Below are 17442 nucleotides of genomic sequence, written 5' to 3'. Positions count from 1 at the left end.
ATGCGTGTACACACACACACACACACACACACACACACACACACACACACACACACACACACGCGCCTGACGTCTCAGATTCTTTATTGTTCTACAGTTCTTAACATCTCAACAACTACACAGATGTTAGGAAAGATTATGTTTCCGAGGCTTGTCAAATCATTAACATTTCTTGGAACTCTAGTTAAAATTCAAGCCCTCGATCTGCTGTCATTTTCGTTAGCACTGCCTGGCGGCTCTCTGGGGATCCTGTAGCGAGCACTGTCCAGGTACAAAGCCCTCAGAGGGGTCAAAGGGCACAGAGCAAAGGCAAAACTTCGCCTCCCAATCTGCAGTCTCACTGCTCCAGTCTCTCCTCAGCCCTGCACCCGAGGGGCCGTCAGCACCCTGGTTCACCGAGTGACCCCAGTGGGGCGGGTTGGATTTGGGGTGCTCACACCAGGAGAGGCTGACATCACAAAATTCATGCCCGCCCAGGCAGGACACAGAGAGCGCCACGTCTGGGGGCGGTTTAAGGGATGGAGTGCCCTGCGCCCCCTCCACCGCACGGGCGGGCGGTCCTCTCGCTGAGTGTCACGTTACGTAAGTGCCCTTGGTTTCTGGGACTTGGCCAGCTGCCTATTTCCCGGAATGGCTTAGAGCAGTGGTTCTCAACCTTCCTCATGCTGCGACCCTTTCATACAGTTCCTCATGTGGGGGCGACCACCCCCAACCATAACATTAGTTTCCTTGCTACTTCATACTGTCATTTTGCTACTGTTTTGAAGGTCGTTTGGCCCCCAAAGGGGTCGCGACCCACAGGTTGAGAACCACTGGCTTACGTGGTCAGAAATGTAGCGTGTAAAGAAAACCGTCGATCTGGGAGTGAAAAAGGCATGATGGTGATGAACCAGGCAGAGATGAAGGCCGCAGAGAGGCAGGTGTGAAGACGGTGTTGGTTATAAACCTGGAGGCAGACACCTACCTGATCAGTGTGTGACCGTGAGGGGGGAGCTGCTCTCCAGTGCAGCCCCCAGAGCCCTGACAGTCACTTCTGCCCGTCTGCAGGCAGACCTGCACGCCAGACCCACCTGGGCTGTCAGGATGAGCTCGTTGATGACATGCGCTGCATGCTGACACCGGTCTGGAGGTCCCATGACTTGTGCGGCTCTTTCTGGACTAATTCCATCGTCTGCAGAATAGGGTGTGAGGGAGGGGTTTAGGAAAGGCCAACTTTAACAGGAAAACAGGTCAAGTTGATTTGCAATCAATACTCTTATCAGCATCACAAGCCGAACCACCGCCAGTGTGGCTTTGCTGACAGGAAACGAGTGACTACATCTCTTGGAAACTACACACTGATACACATTTCTTAAAAAGAAAAGAAAGAAAACAAGATTTCAAAAAAGGCCAGAAGTCGACCTGTTGTTGTGACTGTGGCCAGTACCCAAACCCACACTGGGCAGCGTTTTATGACCCTCCATAAAGCAAGGGGACTTTGAAAACCACCAAAACCCACCTGGCTTGAACTGAATCCGCACACCAGCATCATTCTGTATTTTTTTGATCATTTCTCCATTTCTTCCTATTACAATGCCAACAGCAAACCTAGGCACAGACACCTAGGCCCAGAGAAAGGGAACCTCATTAGAGTGCTCACACAGGTGAGATTTTTATCTCACTTCACATCACCAACAAAACCGATTTCCAAGTGTGATCCCACCACAACACAGGCCAGCAGGAGACCCCAGTGAGCATGGCCCCTCCCTGCCTGGGCTACCCTTGCTAGAGGTCAACTCTGTCCTGGGCCCTATAGCCACTGCCCCAGTGCGTCCTCAAACCCACCCTGAGAGGTGGTGCAGGCTTGTGGGTTTGAAGCAGGTGGAAGAGTTAAATAGCTTGCTCTAGGTTAAGGGTGAACCTAAGTGTGACCTATACCTTTCCAAGCTTCTCTTGCTTGCTTCCCCGTCACCCCGCTGTTAAAGCATACCTCTATACTGCCTCCTCCCATTCGGGAGCTGAAGTCATTGTGAACGCCCCGAAAGTCGGCTTGGTCTTTTTCTCGAATGATCTCTAGTACCATTTCTCTAGCTTGCTGCATAAACATAAAACAAAAGGCATTAAGAAAACAAGCACCAAAAAAAAAAGAGAGAAAGAAAGAAAGAAAACAAGCACCCTGGAACAGGCATGATACCAGGTAAAATTTCAGTAACGCTTGCTATTTGGGTTTAAAGATCCAATTATGGAACATTCACCTGCTATAACCTATTAGACTGCGGTACGCGGGTGGCAAGGAATGCATATACTGAATCTTACATGCAGTGTCCTTGTTGTCCAATTGTTCAGACAGCTAAGGGCCCATCCTTCTTTAAGTGACAGTTGGCCAAACACACTGTGATGGCCGGAATGTGACCAGCAGCACAGCACGCTAGCAGGACATATCTACAACTCCGTGCAGTTTCAGGGCAGAGCAGCGCTACAGCCCACAAGGAGCGGGGCTGAGCACAGGGAGGGAAGGCTGACACCATCGGATTCCAAGGCCAGCTGTGTCTATCAGGAGGGGAGGCAGACCCTTAGGTACCACGTTGGTTTGCATGAAGGGCCTGAAAGGTCTCTACGGGAGCTCCCTGCATGTCCCACCCTCCAACATTTACATTGGGAATTGAGGGAAGGTTTATAGAGCCCATTAGTTTTCCATTCAACATTTCACCAACCCTTTGGGTCATGTCACGGACTGCATCCCCACTATGCTACACTGCTCACCTCTTCCTTCCTGTGTTCACTCCTCACTGTTTTTAACCCTTCTGAACTTTGTCCTTTTAGGTAAACGTTACCCTCCCTCTAGGGCTGAAATGCTCGGTGATTCTAAGGTGTGCATATTTCCCTGGTGTCTGTCTACTGTTTGGCTGGAAAATCAAGCCACGGGAGGAGTCATTTCCAGAACTGAAGAGGGACTAAGAGCCATTGTCTCAGGGTTCCACAGGCGCTATCTGACCACTAAACCTGGGGGTTTTGGTTTCTGATTTCTGGTCCACCTTTTTCTCCTCATCTACCAGGGCCTTCTAACAGGCCTCCTTTCAGGACAGCTGGGGAAGAAGCTACTTCTGTCGCAGGGTGTGGAGACTGATCCTCCTGTAGTCCATCAGTCCACTGGGCTAAGTGTACAACTAATTCTCATCACGGTTCTTCGGTCCGACTCAAAGTCATTATTTTACCTGTGTACCTTGATAAAACAAAAACAAACAGTAGCAGTCCCATCAATTTGTTTACTTAATGACAGGGCTGAGAATTGGGAAATATTTTGCCCTTGATCAATAATCTTCACTAGACCTAACCCCAGGGCTCTCAAAGAGGATCAGCTGTCAACGACAGACTGGCTCACCACGGTGCCCCATCCTGAGCTGCTCCGAAGGCAGGATGGCTAGGCAGACACGTCATCACAGACATGGTAGAGAGTGCATGCATCTCTCACCGGGGACAGAGCCCACTCACGTTCCTGCTAACGAGACCCAGACGGCTGGAACCACTGCAGGTGACTTCAAACTAAGCTCCCTACTGCTTGCTCCCAGCCAGAAGGGCTTCCTTTTCCCGCAGGACACTTAGGACACAGACACACACTACAAGGCACACACAAGCCTTGCGTGGCTCTGGCACCGCTGCTTCCTTCAAACCCCAGAAGAAAGTCCTATAAAAATGGGCCACTGGGCGAGAGACAGAACAAGCAACAAGTCCAAATGAGCCAGCACCCCAGCTCAACAAATCGGAACCTGCACAAGTGAGCTGTAGTGAGCACAGAAGCACTTTGCTCATGAACCATCCACGATCTGTACCTGGCTACTGAGCACCTGAAATACGGCCTGTCTTAAACACGGGACTGCATTTCAATGAATTTGGCTCCTGGCTCCTGCATTCGTTTGATCACCGGAGCTGGTTTGGGAAACAGATGTCTTAAATAGAAACACTACTGAGTTGTCTGATCACTTGAGTGGCATGCTAACGCACGAGGCTCCCCTTGCCCCGCTGCTGGAATCCCAATTTCCTCTCCTACCTGGACTTTAAATGGGTCTCCAGTGAGGCGGAGAGGCTTGTCTGCTCCCGTAGGCAGGGGACCATCCTGGATCATGACCATTTTCACACCGGTCCGCTCCTGCAGGGGAACACACACCGACACCAGCTTCACTGTTACAGAGCAGCGGGCAGAGGAAGGCACCAGGAACTGGGCCCGCTCAGGTAATGGCCACAAAAATCCCACTTTCCAGCCACCATAGAACACTGACCCCCGGACCTGGACAACAGAGCTCAACTCTTGTCAGTGGCAGGCAACACGGCCAAGAACTTCCAAGGAAGAAGATTAAAACTATATCCCAAATGATCCTCTCACTTGTCTTTGGTTTACAGAGTATCTACATAGGAACACCCTGTCTGTTAAATACCAGGTACTGAGTGAAGTTCCCTACTTGCATAGATAACCTGAGGAGCAGGCTGGCACGACCATGAGGGGGAGGCACTGCCATCTTGCCACGCCCTCACCAAAGCAGGGTTCGGAGAGCAAGCTGCCTAAGGGTATAGAGCTAACAAATGGTGGACCAGAATCTGGATTCTGGGAGATTTGAAGAGCCTAGACAGGACCCCACAATGCCTTCCACGCTCCAGGAACGAGCTTAGGAGAAGACCTGGAAGGCCAAGCCGTTACCTGTATCGGCGACTTCAAAATCAGAAAAGCCCTGAACACAAGAGCGGGGTTGACAACTGGTTTGGCAGCAAAAGTAAACGGAATGCATGCAAGCAGGGCTCTGCCTAGCTTTTCTCTCCTCTCTCATGTTCAGCCTGTTTCCAAACCAAGCTCACTGCCACGGAGCCGACTGCGACTCAGAGCGACCCTATAGGATAGGGGGAACTGCCCCTGTGGGCTTCTGAGACTGTTGCTCTTGGCGGAAAGCCGTTTAGCTATGGGAAGACAAGGGGGACCCCCCCGCCCCCAACCCCAACCTATGTAGTAAAATTTCCGTTTTACAAAACAATCTTATGATACATTTGTCAAAGCTACAATTCCATTCTTGGAAACGTTTTTTCAAACCCATCAGTTTAGATGGCTGGCAGCACCGCCCTCATTCATTCTTCCCCTCCTTTTGTGTGTCTTCATTTGCAGAAACGAAGAGATGTGGACTGGAGCCCGGGCAGATGAGTGAGGTGCGTGGGGCGAGAGGCATGCTGGTTTTTGTCAAAAAGTGGTGCACTGAGAGGGCTGCGGGAGGAGGCGTCTCCTGCCCACCACCGATCAGGCCTTTCTTGTTGGACACTGTGACTCAGTCTGTTGAGAACCTCTAAATAGAAAACTTGATTGACAGCCTGAGCTGCTGGAATGAACTTCAAATGCATTCTCCCCTCATATAAAAACCCAACCAAACTCAAATGCGCATTGCCTTGATCTTTGATAGGGCTTGAGTGTTTTTTGGGTGAGGTGACGATGGTGTCTTCCACTGGCTTGACTGCTGTTTGGTTTTGGGGTCGGAAGGATAGCACCAAGTCCCCTCACCAGTAATAACTTTGGGGAAAAAGTCTGGGTCGCTTCAGAGATGTTCTTTTGAAGACGGCACGTTTCCACTCGATGCTCTTTTTCCTGGTCAGTCAGAACCTGAGGCACAAATTTTGCAGCGACCCTTCATTCCCAAATCTTCTGTTAAAATTTGCTGCATTGACTCTTAAGATAGTCCAGATAACTTTCCCATCTCTTCAATGGCCCATAGTTGGTCAAGTGCATGGATTTTTTCAATATTTTCATCTGGGAAGTTGACATCCACAAGGAGGTTTGTCATCAATTGACACTTTACCTCCCTTGAAACAAGAAAACCACTCATCCGTTTGAGTTTCCCCCATAGCGCTGTCCTTGTAAACTGTGTGCAACATTACAACAGTTTCTGCAGCACTTTTCCCAAGCAGGAAACAAAATTTAATAGCTGCATGCTGTTCTCTTAAATTAGCCATCACAAAAGAAGAAGTTCAAGTGAAACTGCTTTTAGGAAAAAAGTTACTATGACCAGAGAGAACCTTCCCAGGCAATGACACTGGGTGCACTAACTCGTGGTTGGATGCTCACCTAGCAGGGGGAAAATGTGTACCACGAGAGCTCCACCCAGCGGGGTTTTACAGGTTTTTCTTTTTTGGGGGGCGGGGGGTAGTACCCCCATGTATTAGATGGCAGGGTACACCTGGGACATTGTTAAACTCTGCCCTAAGTGTCTGAGCTGGGTAATTTGGGAGGTAGTAGCACTAGCTCTGAGTGCTTTGGGAGGGTTATAAAGCCAGACTGTGTGGGAGGGCTGGTACTCCCATCCGTCTAGCCTCAATGGTAGCACGGCCCCTCTCTCACGGTGAAGGCTGAGGAACTTTCGGAGAGAAGTTAAATTATGTAAGATTACACTGCTAGTGAGGGACACCTGACTCAGGACACTGTGCTTCTCTCTGCGATGCCATCACTGGATGGTCTATACTCACATGGCTACAAAGCAGTCCTAATAGCTTCCCGGCTCATAGGTGCATCCGAATGGTAGCCAGCATGAAGCCCGACTCTCACTGCTGATGCGGGACCCCCTTGGCAGAGGTTCTGAGAGGGGGGTGTGCACCACTGGGTGTACCATCAGCTCGCTGGGGAAGGTGGAAGTTTGGAATCTCTCAAACCACAAGGAGACCTTCAAACCTACCCGAGGAGGAGGAGGAGGAGGAGGAGGAGGAGGAGGAAGATCCCTCTATGGGCAGCAGCTCTGTGGTCAAGGAGGCCTGGTGCTGCCGTGGGTCACTTGGTAGGTGGCCACAGACTTCCAGCCTCAGAAATCCGAAGGGAACAGTTTGGCTCTATTCAACGGGGTTGTCGAAGGGTGACATTTTGCTGAGCTGTTCCGGGCTCACATACCTGCAACTGCTTTATTGTTTCCCCTCCTTTGCCGATGACCAGCCCCACTTTAGATGCCGGGATGAGGATCTCTTGGATTGTGCTGTTGCCATCGATGTCATTATGAAAGCCGGGGCCGTTCCGACAGCGGTCCACAATTTGCCCCAGAAGCCGTTTGGCTTGTCTTTGGGAAGGAAAAGAGCAACAAGAAAAGCAACATTAACAGCCTGCCCTGGGGACCACGCCGGGGACACTGCACCGGAACAACTCGGAGGAGTCAAGGCAGCCCTCCATCCAGCGCCAGCTCCTGCCCCGTGACCTGGGAGGTCTCTTTGCCATCCACCACACCACTACGAGGCTGGGATTTAAAAGCAAAGCACACTGAAATACCGACATTCCACCAGGCCTTGAGGAGTAGGCTGCTGCCAGCTATAGCCCACTCTCGCCAGCGTGCTTCAGTGGGGCTTAGGGTTTGATTCATTCCGTAAACATGTGCCATTCGCTATGAGATGGTTCGCTCCTGAGGCCCAGCCCACCTGTTAGACCTCCGAGGGCTGATCCCTCTGCTCCCCACTGAGTTCGCCCTCAACACGTGTTCGTTAGGTAAGGACAGGAGAGAGCATGAGAGTGGAAGAAAGAAAGCAAGGGTTAGTAGTCATCATTGGAACTCGGACACCTGACCCGTCTTCTCTCCAGCCAACCACACTGCCCTGTCATGTTGAAGGCTAAGCTCCGGACCACCAGTTTGGGTTAAAGGGCTAGGTGAAGGAGGTGGCAGTGTTCGGAGGAAGCGGTCTACTTTGGGCCAGCAAATTCAGGACCCTGTATTTTAGAGGGAATGCGATTTCCAACTGGCTTGTAAGTTGCTGATTTATTTTCCGGGGGGTTGGGGGGTGGCCGGCAGCAATGTTGCAAGAGTGCGATCCAGCCTGCCAACATCATCTGCCGGCCAGTTTCCTTTTCTGCACCAGAATCTTCCCTGGCTGTTATTTGCTGTATTTATTCTTCCCATGACCACACACAATCTATTTTTAGTTTCCCCTTTGATAGGGGTGCACTCAGCCCCTCAGCAGGGTGGCTGTGCGGCTCACTGGGGTAACCAGAACAGGGGCTCCTCGAGTCCACAGCCAGTTGCCTCAACAGGAACAGGAAGCAGGAGTGGTTAGAGTAGAGAGAGGGAAAAAAGGCAAGAGGAGAAAGATGTTGCCCTTTATAGTCCTATAAACTCCCCTTTATAGTCTTGTGCCTTTGTGTACAGACTCAGCCGCGGGCATCTTCTCAGTTACAGCAGCTTTTTAATATTTTGCTTGTGTACTAGATTAACCTGTGTTGGAAGAAAAATGCCTCGACTCTAGCAAAAACCATCCAGCTTGCCCTGTAATGCACACCTGCCAGGGATGTTTATTCTGGGTCACTGCTTGCAATGTTACAGCAGAACAAGAGAATTTAAACTCAACTGGACTCCCTGTGAAATGGAAACAATAAAACAGCCCGACCAATTGAGCCAGACATAATCTCAGCCCCTCCATCCCACTCAGGAGACTGGAAAAGGAAGCGAGCAGACTGAGTTAGTACACGTTGGTGCCCAGGGGCTCCGCAGACCTGCGAGGCCTGCCTCCGGTCCAAGACGGGGCGGGCAAGCAGTGCCACTCTCAAGGCTGCTGCAGGGTCCTCCCAAGTCCAGGCACTTGGGGGAAGCAAGAGGCATGCAGAAGCCCCGAGTCTGGTTCTCAAATTTGGGAAGGAGCAAGCTCCAGGCACAAACCCTCATGTCAGGACACAGAGTGGCTTCCAGAGCCCGAGGGCGAGCTTTCTAATCCAACCTGCTCAGCTCCAGAAGGGGCTCCCAAGAAAGACGGGGAAGTTGATTCCGGTAGGGTGGCTGGCCACTCGGGAACCTGGTTCCTGAAGCAGACGCAGTAGCAGCTGCTATGAAGGTGAGCACAGGCTTGTGAGTGTGCACTTACTAATCTGCAGCGAACAGTTCCACATGTTTTCAAGCCAAAGCTGTTCGCTGCAGATTAGTAAGCAAGCACAAGTTGCTGCTTACCTTGCCTGGCGGGGAATTCGCCCCTGAGTAGATGTTACCACAGCTGTGGAAAATTAGGAAGGGCTTGGGGGAAGAAAAAAAAGCGATAGCCTTTGTATGCTTCAGTTAACACAAAAACTCCCCAGGTGAGGCCACCTCCCATCTCCTCCAAGGTGAGCCCGGCCTCTGTGCTCCTGGCTGTGGCGTAGATCCACAGCGTCTCATAGCAGCGCTGCCCGGCCACTTCTCCCCGCTGGGGGGAGGGGGAGGAAGAGTGAAAGGAGAAAGTAAATAAAATAAACTTACTCAATACTTTCTGGGGTTCCGGTAAGTACACAGGGCCTCTCTGGAATCCCAGAACTCTCTATAAGAAGAATCAAGAAGATGAGGTGTGTTGGTGGGCCTCAGGCCACCGGGTGTCTCGGCCTCTGTGGGCACACTGCCTCTCGGTGGCTGGTGCTGAACCGGGCCCGCAGAGGCCCAGGCTCCCAGGAAAAAGGCCGTTTGCTTGCGTTTGTGGAAGGACTCTTAAGCTGGGACCGCCACCTGGGACTCTCAAGGTAGAAACAAGGCCAACCGGGGAGGCAGGGAGAACCAGCAGAGGTTTGGGAGTTGGTGGGCCCTGACGAACCTGCCTTAGCAGCACTTCTGACTCACTTAATCTTTGTTTGACTCACTTTATCTGGCTCTTGTTACTTTCTCCATTTGAAGTGGGCGGGTTTAATGTTCCTTTGTTTGCAAATGGCTCAGAGGCACACTGGTACAGAATTTCCTGATGTGTGCGGTAGGGTTATTACCAGTTCCGGCAGGGATAGCCCCAGAGATCTGTGACATCTATGCAGAACTCGCTCTGGACCATTTTGCAAGAGTGGAAGAACCTCAAGTTCCAACACCACACAATGTGACCCCCAAAGGTGCTCTTATAATTCTTCCTCCAAAAAATGGGGGGGCAGGGATTTAATAGCTAATAGGAATTATCGCCTTTAAGACACGGTAGTGTCTTTTTTATGTGCCAAACCACTTCTGTAGTCAAACGTTCTCTAGACACCTTCCTCTACCAGAGGTAGAAATGCAAATTAGGTGGTAAAACTTTAAATACATTGAAATTATTGTTCTTTAATCCGTTCTCTCTCCATATAGCCTAGTCCAAACAGACCCAGCTGGGAAAAGTCCTATGTGTGTGTAGTTGGTGCTAACTCAGCCGGAACCCCTCCAGCTGGCCCCTTCCCACAAAGGGAAAGGCTGACCTATTCCAGGGGAGCCTGTGTGCAGTCCCCGGTGGACACCCCCAAAGCCACCACAGGGTTTCGGCAGACCCTACTCTTCCTGTGCAACATTCTGGTGCAGAAAACAGAGGGGCCTGGGGAAGGGCTGTGCCTGGTCGTGGAACTGTGGGAGCACCTGCCTCGTTTCTGGGCCTGAGCCTGCACTGGGGTGCCTGGTTCTCACCTGGGAATCCAGCCCCGGGCGCGTAGGGAAAACATCAACTGCACGTACTTACCCAAGCCCCTCAACTGCTACGCAACAAGCAAAGAAAGGCTTTACATCTGGAAAATGTCGCAAAATCCAGATTTCGACCAAACCCAAGATGTATGGAAAAAGAAGCCCTTACCTGAAGCAATCTGAATTTTGCAACCAGATTCTGCTTGAATCCGTGATATCTGCTCACCTCCCCTGCCGATTACTGAAACAAATGGAACCAGGTCAGAGAGTGCACCCTCGCCCCGTCCCCACGCCTACACATGGCTCACAGCGTTACAAACCACACTGGCCTCAGCGAGCCCATCTTAACTCTTTGGGTCTTAGAGTGAAAGAAATTTTATGCAAGACACAGCAGCACCGTAAGGTCCTCTGGCTAAAATGGAGAGCAGGGGTGGGCCCAGAGTCCAGGCTCTCCCTCAGCGTGCTGGCAGCTCAGAGCTTTGGGGCTCTTGGGAACAGGTGGAAAAGCATTCGACCCCAGGTGACACTTCGATGAGATGACCACAAAGGAGGAAACAGATAATGTGGATACTTACTAAATCCAACCATCTTATCAGGCACTTTGAATTCTTCTGTTATTACTGCCCTAAAAACAGAGAATATTGGGGAGGGGGGAGGGAGATAAATTTACAGCCGTTTTAGGTTCCCACATTCCCCACTTAATAATGCTGGAAGCTAAAGGCTTAAAGCCAATGCCAACTTGGCTCATCTAGAAGAGAGTGTCAGGTAGTGAATCCTTTGGCTAATCAGGTTTGGAAAGATCTAACTCTTCTACGTCCTCTAGCTTGTCCTTACATGGTCCACTCTAATGGCAATCCTTTTTCCATACAGCCAATGTGAACACTGCTTACTTTAGACCTTGTTCCAGAGCCAAACTCATCAGCTAGGTTCTGGCTCGAGTCATAGTGACCCTATCTAGGGTCTCTCAGGCTGTAAACCTTTCTATCTTTCTCACACGGGGTGCCTTTTGGATTTGAACCTTTGGTTAGCAGGTCAATGTTTAGCCGACAGCACCACCAGGGTGTTAAGCCGAAAAGAAACCGAACCTCACTGCCATCAAGTTGAAGTTGAATCTGACTCATAGCGACCCTTCAGGACAAGGTAAAACTTCCCCAGGTGTGTCTCTGAGACAAAATCTTTAGGGGAAGCAGACAGCTTTTTCTTTCTCCTAAGGAGCGGCTGGTGGTTTTGAACCGCTAGCTTTTTGGTTGGCAGCCCAGCTTGTAACCCATTATGCTGCCAGGGCTCCTTATACCACAGTGTTAGGCCCACTCTAATGAATGGACCTTCAAAGCCAGGGCCCTTCAAAGACTCTCTTGGGCAGAGTCTAGCTTTGTATTAAGGTGCTCTCTCTACCAGATGAAGAGATTCAACTTCTCTTCACAACTCCCTGTTTCCCTATCTTTCTGGACTCCTTCAAATTTGTCTATCTTTGAAAGGTGAGACACTCCAAATGGAACCACTAACCAGTGGGGGCCTAATCAGTGTTGACCAGGACAGTAATCACCTCGCTTACGCTGCAAGTACTCCTGTAAATGCTAGCCCATCCACTGTGTGCAGCTGCTGCAGCTTGTTTTAAACAACCACTGTACTGACTCTTTCAAACAAACCTTCAAATCTCCCACACAGTGTATTGTGGACAATATGCAATTTGCCCAACACTCCAGAAAGCAATTAAATCTAAACATTTAGCTTGGGAGGAAGCTAAATGCACGTAGTTTAAAAAAAAGAAGAAGAAGAAGAAGGAAAGAGAAAAGCAGGCATTTTAAACATCTCTCACAGATGGATTTTTACCCATCACGGAAAGGGTTGAATAAAGTTCATGTTTTAAGGAAAGCGCAGCAGTCGGAAGAAATGCAATAGCATGACTGGCACTTGCCGCAGTATCATTTTGATGGAGCACACACTCTCCCAGTGCCGTTCACATCCTCTGGCTCATGGATGTGGCGGGATTCTTGCTCACCCGTGAGATACCCACGCTCCCTCTAAGTCACGGAGCGCCACGTGCCCTGATCAGTCACAGGCGCCCCCGCCCTGTCTCAGACAGTCTATCAGACACTGGGTCCCCAAGGGATGGCACCTTCTACTGCTGGAAGGAAACAATACTCTGGGATGGGGGTGCTCCGTGAGGTGGCTGCTCACGCCTCTTGGAGGCCAAGCTGCCAACTGGCACAAAATATGACTAAGGACTTCACTAGAACGGGCCCGGCTAGCTCCCAGGCCTTGGGAACAATTTTATCAGGCTCCCTTTGAGGCAGAAACTACCCAGATGAGTGGTTTGGGCTTCACGGAAGACGAGGGCACACGTAGATGTAGGGCTAAAACTCATCTAAAGCACAAAGTCTAAGCATTTTGGAAAGGCAAATCCCAACTAATTATAGCCTTAGGTTGATAGTTACAATAACCTCAAGTTCAAATTGTTTTAATTCATTCAGCGGTCCCCCTGCCAAAAAAAGAAGAGAAAGCACAAGAAAACCATCGCCACCACCTTGGGCGAATGAATACTGGCGGTGCCCAGACACCCTCCCCTGGAACGCAGAACACCAAGGACAGGAGAGCCGAGCGCCACCCGCTATAGTACCCAGACCCCATCCACCACGGACAGAGCGCTGCCACAAAGAGCCGCCTGCATCCCTTTCGAAGAACAACACCGTGATCGTACATTCCCGGTGTTACAGAGTTTCTAAAACGCAGAGGTCTTTCTAGCTCCTTAAATCTCCAATGCTTCACACCAGGCTGCCAGGGAGGACGGAGACAAGGATAGACTCCATCGGAGACTTCCCCAGGGTTCTTGGGCATGACCTGATCACAACAGTGGGGGTGGGGGGTGGGACCCTGGCTGCTGGCCTCCCAGCCATGGCCCTGTGTGCCTAATGCCTTGGAAAAGGATAACAACGCAGATACTGCTGGGCTGCTTCACTTTCCACCAATGAAGAACTAAGAGTTCACAAGACACTAACTGGAAAGTCACAAAACCAGGAGGGGCGATTTCGTAGTGTCTCCTTTAAAATTAAATGTAGGTTGGGAGAAGGCGCAACTCCAACTTTCCCAGACTCTTTTAAGTTTACATGTAGGAAATGAATGGCTGGTTTTAATGCCGAGCTCCTACCTACTGCCTGGGCAAGGACTGGCAAAAAAACTTGAGTCTTATAGGAATAAAGCCCATGGTTTTCCACACTCTCAACCTCTGACTTTGTAACACTCTAGTACAGATGGTGGATCAATAAACAATTAGAAATGATCAATAAATAATAAAACATAACCCACTGCTTACCTTTGATGTACCAAGGCCCCTAACTGGTTACCTACTGTGGCAAAGAGAAAGAGAAAAGAAAAATCAAAGCATTAGCACGGATAAACTAACTTCATCCTTATACGAGTTCTTACCATTTTGGGGGGTGGGGGGGAGACATAAAGAAAGCAAACCGTAATTTAGGCTCAGTGGCTAAGTGAATGCATTATATGATATGAAACAGGAGGGGGCATCTCGATCAGCACAGTCTCTAACCCAGTGTCCAGCTGAACGCAGGATAAGAAATTGATCTGTGTGTCCACATGCTGGGCGGCCTGGGAGAAAATCCTGCTTGCCTAAATCCCTCCAACTTCCCACCTCCCTCGGCTTGCCAGCCAGACTCACTGTGAGGACAGCGAGGGCTCCCTTCTCTTTTCAAAAACAAATGAGAAGATTGAACCTCCTCAGAAGCATTGTTAAGCACAGCTCCCAGGCAGCTGTAGTCACTAAGAACGTGCCCATATGTTCCAGCAGCCCTGGGGGAGGGACCATCCCTCCCTGCAGCCACCCGTCTCCATAGCGCCCGTACCTTACGGAGAGACCCTGGGGTCCTCTTCTCAAGCCCACCCAGCACAGCAGTCTGTGCAGTGACCGCTGAGAACAGCGGCAGTCTTTCAAGCCCGTTCACGGGAACGATGGGGCCCAGCCGCTCCCTATTATTAAAACCAACTCCGCCACCACATTTCCTCAAAGCCCTTGAGTGAGGTCTTTTGTTTCGATTTCTACACTTTCCACTGTGGACTAAGAGTGTCTCCTTCACCGGCCAACAGTAAGAATGGTCTCTTTCGGGAAAGGGAGCCCAGGAAATAGAGTCAGCAGACAATGAAAAATACAAACTCAACACAGACCAGGGAAATAAATGAGCCTTATAAGTGCCCAAAAGAGCCTTCACAAATAGGTCTTTGCGGAAAGTTATAAGGAGATCTGAGGTTAAACTGGAAACCGACAGCATCAACTTCAAGACAAGGAGGTGGTGTCTGGTACAAGCACACTTTGTCTCACCGCGGCTCCCCAGACTGCATGTTTTTTGTCCCCACACAACCGGAAGGGTCGTGGCAATCCCACCTAAAGAAAGCCCACGGATGGAGGTTTCCCAACAGCAGGGGCTCACTTTGCGTGTCTGAATCACATGTAGGTAATCCTCATAATGCCACTAACTGCACCCGTAAAAGACTATAGTGCAGTGTGAACATAACTTCTACCTGCACCGAAAAACCAAAAATGCATGTCGCTCGCCTTACAGCAGCGGTCTGGAACAGAAGGCACAAGGTCTGCCAACATAGGGTTTCCAATGGTTATCTCTGACTGGACAGAAGCTGGCTCTGAATGGGCAAAGGCGAGGACATCCGATCGGGATGTTTTACGAGGAAAAGGAGAACTAATGCTGGCATGACAAGCACACAGCGCCCATTGAGTCAACACCATCTCTCGGATCAGTAATGGTCTGCAGCCCAAACATGGACACCACATACTATTAATCTGCCTGTCTCAGGGAAGAGAATTGTTTTTCACTGACTCTTAAAATTGGCTTTGCATGTCTAGTCTGAATAGGGCTACCACCCCTGCTTGGAGTAGGGAGTGCTCATGACTTCTTGTTGTTGTTCCTGACTTGACAGCTGAGGAAAGGAATCCCTGATATATCCCCCAAGCCCTTACAGACATGAGCACACAGTCCACCCCCTAAAGCAGAGGTAGGAAGAAATGGCACTCAGAGAGAATGTCAAGGGCAGAGGGGCCTTTTGTTTGGTTAGCTGGTCCTCCAGGGAGTGAACTTAGCTTTCCCGACTACCGTCTGCATCTCTCAGAGAGGGCCAAGAACCGATGGAAGACAGAAAAGACAGTGCCGAGAATTCCAGGGAGAGGTCCTCAGTCCTCAGAGAGGGCCACTGCGGCTGGACTGGCTGCTAGTCCACTGTGCTGTTTGGTTAGAGATGTCGAAAGGCCGCTCACCTAGTCCTGTCTCAGTCAGAAAATCCCTGGACAGAATGAACAAATAAGGCAACCCTATTACAAAGAACGTTAATGGGAGTTACAAGATCATTCAGAGGGCCTCTGTTCAAAGACCTGGGGACAACTTCTGCTCGTCACAAAGATGGAAATTCCTTTTGCTGGCAGAGTGCATGCCACAGGTGCTGCACGTGCAGTGTCACTGCTGACAGCCAACTGCTTTGCTGGCAAGTGGAGGTGCTTGCAAGATTCAAAAATGAAAGTGCAGGCGCCATCATCCCAAACACAGCCAAGTCTTGTGGACGAAATCACATTCCAATCCAGATGCAACTCTTGGGACTGTGGGAGAAAGCACCACAGGACTGCACGCTGTCACCCCAGGCTGAAGGTTTCTTTCCCTTCGGAAGCCACTTTCATTTGGGGGCCCAAATGCAGCCGGCAGTGAGGTGGGGCACACAGAGTCCTGCACTGCAAACTGGTAACACTCAACTCCAGGGAAAGGGCCTCCTCCTCAGCCTCGAGTATGGAGAGGCTCAAACGAGGGAGGCACATGGGAACACCGATCAAGTTCAATTCATGCTAACTACAGGCATTTTAGGGTAAAACAGGACAATGCTGCATACTGCCAGCCCTGTTTCCCGTGAATGGCACATGCTGGGTGACAACACTTCATGGGGCCTCAAAGTCCACCTTCGCGGACTCCTAACCCGTGTGAGTGCACACGCATGGAGCAATGGAGCTTTCACGTCACTTCATTACCTTGCACGCGGTAGAGTAGGAAGCTGTCTGGGTCAGGGAAAAATCGGCTTCGCATATACAAAAGATCACCCTACAATCTACGAAATCCCTTCTGAGGAGCCATACCTGTCAATTTCAATAATAGGTTTTTGCTTTTTTTAAACCAAGAAAGAAAAAGGAAGGTAGACAGACACATTTTCTTCCTGCCCGTGAGGAAAGAAAGAAATGTCTTCAGTTTTCTTTCCCCAAAGAAACGCCAACAGAGTATCAGTAGAAAACACCCCACACTGCAGAACAGCCTCAGTTTTAATATGACACCGCTGCCCCCCCCCTGCCCCCCGCCAGCCCCAGTGCAAGTGGCATCAGCCCAGAACCTGGGCTGGAGGTGTCATTGTGGAGAGCAGCCAGTTTTTTACAAGACCGACAAAAACAAATACACAGCCAACCCTTCCTTTTCGGATCTAGGGGATCTAGGCAACAGTACGCCCCTTGGCTCCTCTCTTTAGCAACTCTCACCTCAGGGAAACAAAATACTGATAAAGTAGAGCTGGACTTGAAAGGCTCTTGGTAAATAATCTGTCACTAATTTTGAAATACTGTATATTTGCAATATACCGGTATATACATTATATGTGTGTTTTAAAATTTGAGTATATTCAAATTTATCTTAATGATGTCACTCTCAATTACAGTTTAACACATCTTTGAATGGACAGGAGCAATACTGGCTCACTGGATGCCTTAGCGACATGAACTCTCTCAGGCAGCAGGCGCACAATACGTCGATGAGTTTACTGGGGTGACAGGTGCAATTACGTCTGAGCCCTCAGAAGAGCCTGTACCCAGGTAAACCCCACACCCATTCACTTTCCCTACAGTATAATTCTTTTTTTTTAAAATTTAAACATTTTATTAGGGGCTCATACAACTGTTATCGCAATCCATACACACATCAATTGTGTAAAACACATTTGTACATCATTCTCAAAACATTTTCTCTCCACTTAAACCCTCGACATTAGGTCCTCATTTTTCCCCTCCCTCCCCGCTCCCCCCTCCCTCATGAGCCCTTGATAGTTTATAAAT

General features: G+C 50.0%; 1 protein-coding gene across 2 annotated transcripts in view; it reads right to left on the bottom strand.

Annotated features, from left to right (window-relative positions):
- Positions 1-17442, bottom strand: part of FUBP3 (far upstream element binding protein 3) — a 55296-nt gene that overhangs the window by 11831 nt on the left and 26023 nt on the right. For both annotated transcript variants that reach the window (XM_004713253.2, XM_045288546.1), the window contains exons 3-11: positions 13654-13687; positions 10916-10965; positions 10510-10581; positions 9204-9261; positions 6890-7052; positions 4028-4126; positions 1970-2074; positions 1499-1601; positions 1071-1171 (exon numbers count right to left, since the gene is read on the bottom strand). In XM_004713253.2, the coding sequence (XP_004713310.1) occupies positions 1071-1171; positions 1499-1601; positions 1970-2074; positions 4028-4126; positions 6890-7052; positions 9204-9261; positions 10510-10581; positions 10916-10965; positions 13654-13687 (785 nt within the window). The remainder of the gene's footprint in view (positions 1-1070; positions 1172-1498; positions 1602-1969; positions 2075-4027; positions 4127-6889; positions 7053-9203; positions 9262-10509; positions 10582-10915; positions 10966-13653; positions 13688-17442) is intronic.

Source organism: Echinops telfairi, unplaced genomic scaffold (genome assembly GCF_000313985.2).
Source record: "Echinops telfairi isolate 266 unplaced genomic scaffold, ASM31398v2 ScPeMD7_22;HRSCAF=79, whole genome shotgun sequence".
Taxonomy (NCBI): domain Eukaryota; kingdom Metazoa; phylum Chordata; class Mammalia; order Afrosoricida; family Tenrecidae; genus Echinops; species Echinops telfairi.
Note: the sequence above shows the minus strand (reverse complement) of the source record. Positions and strands in the feature narration are given on the sequence as shown.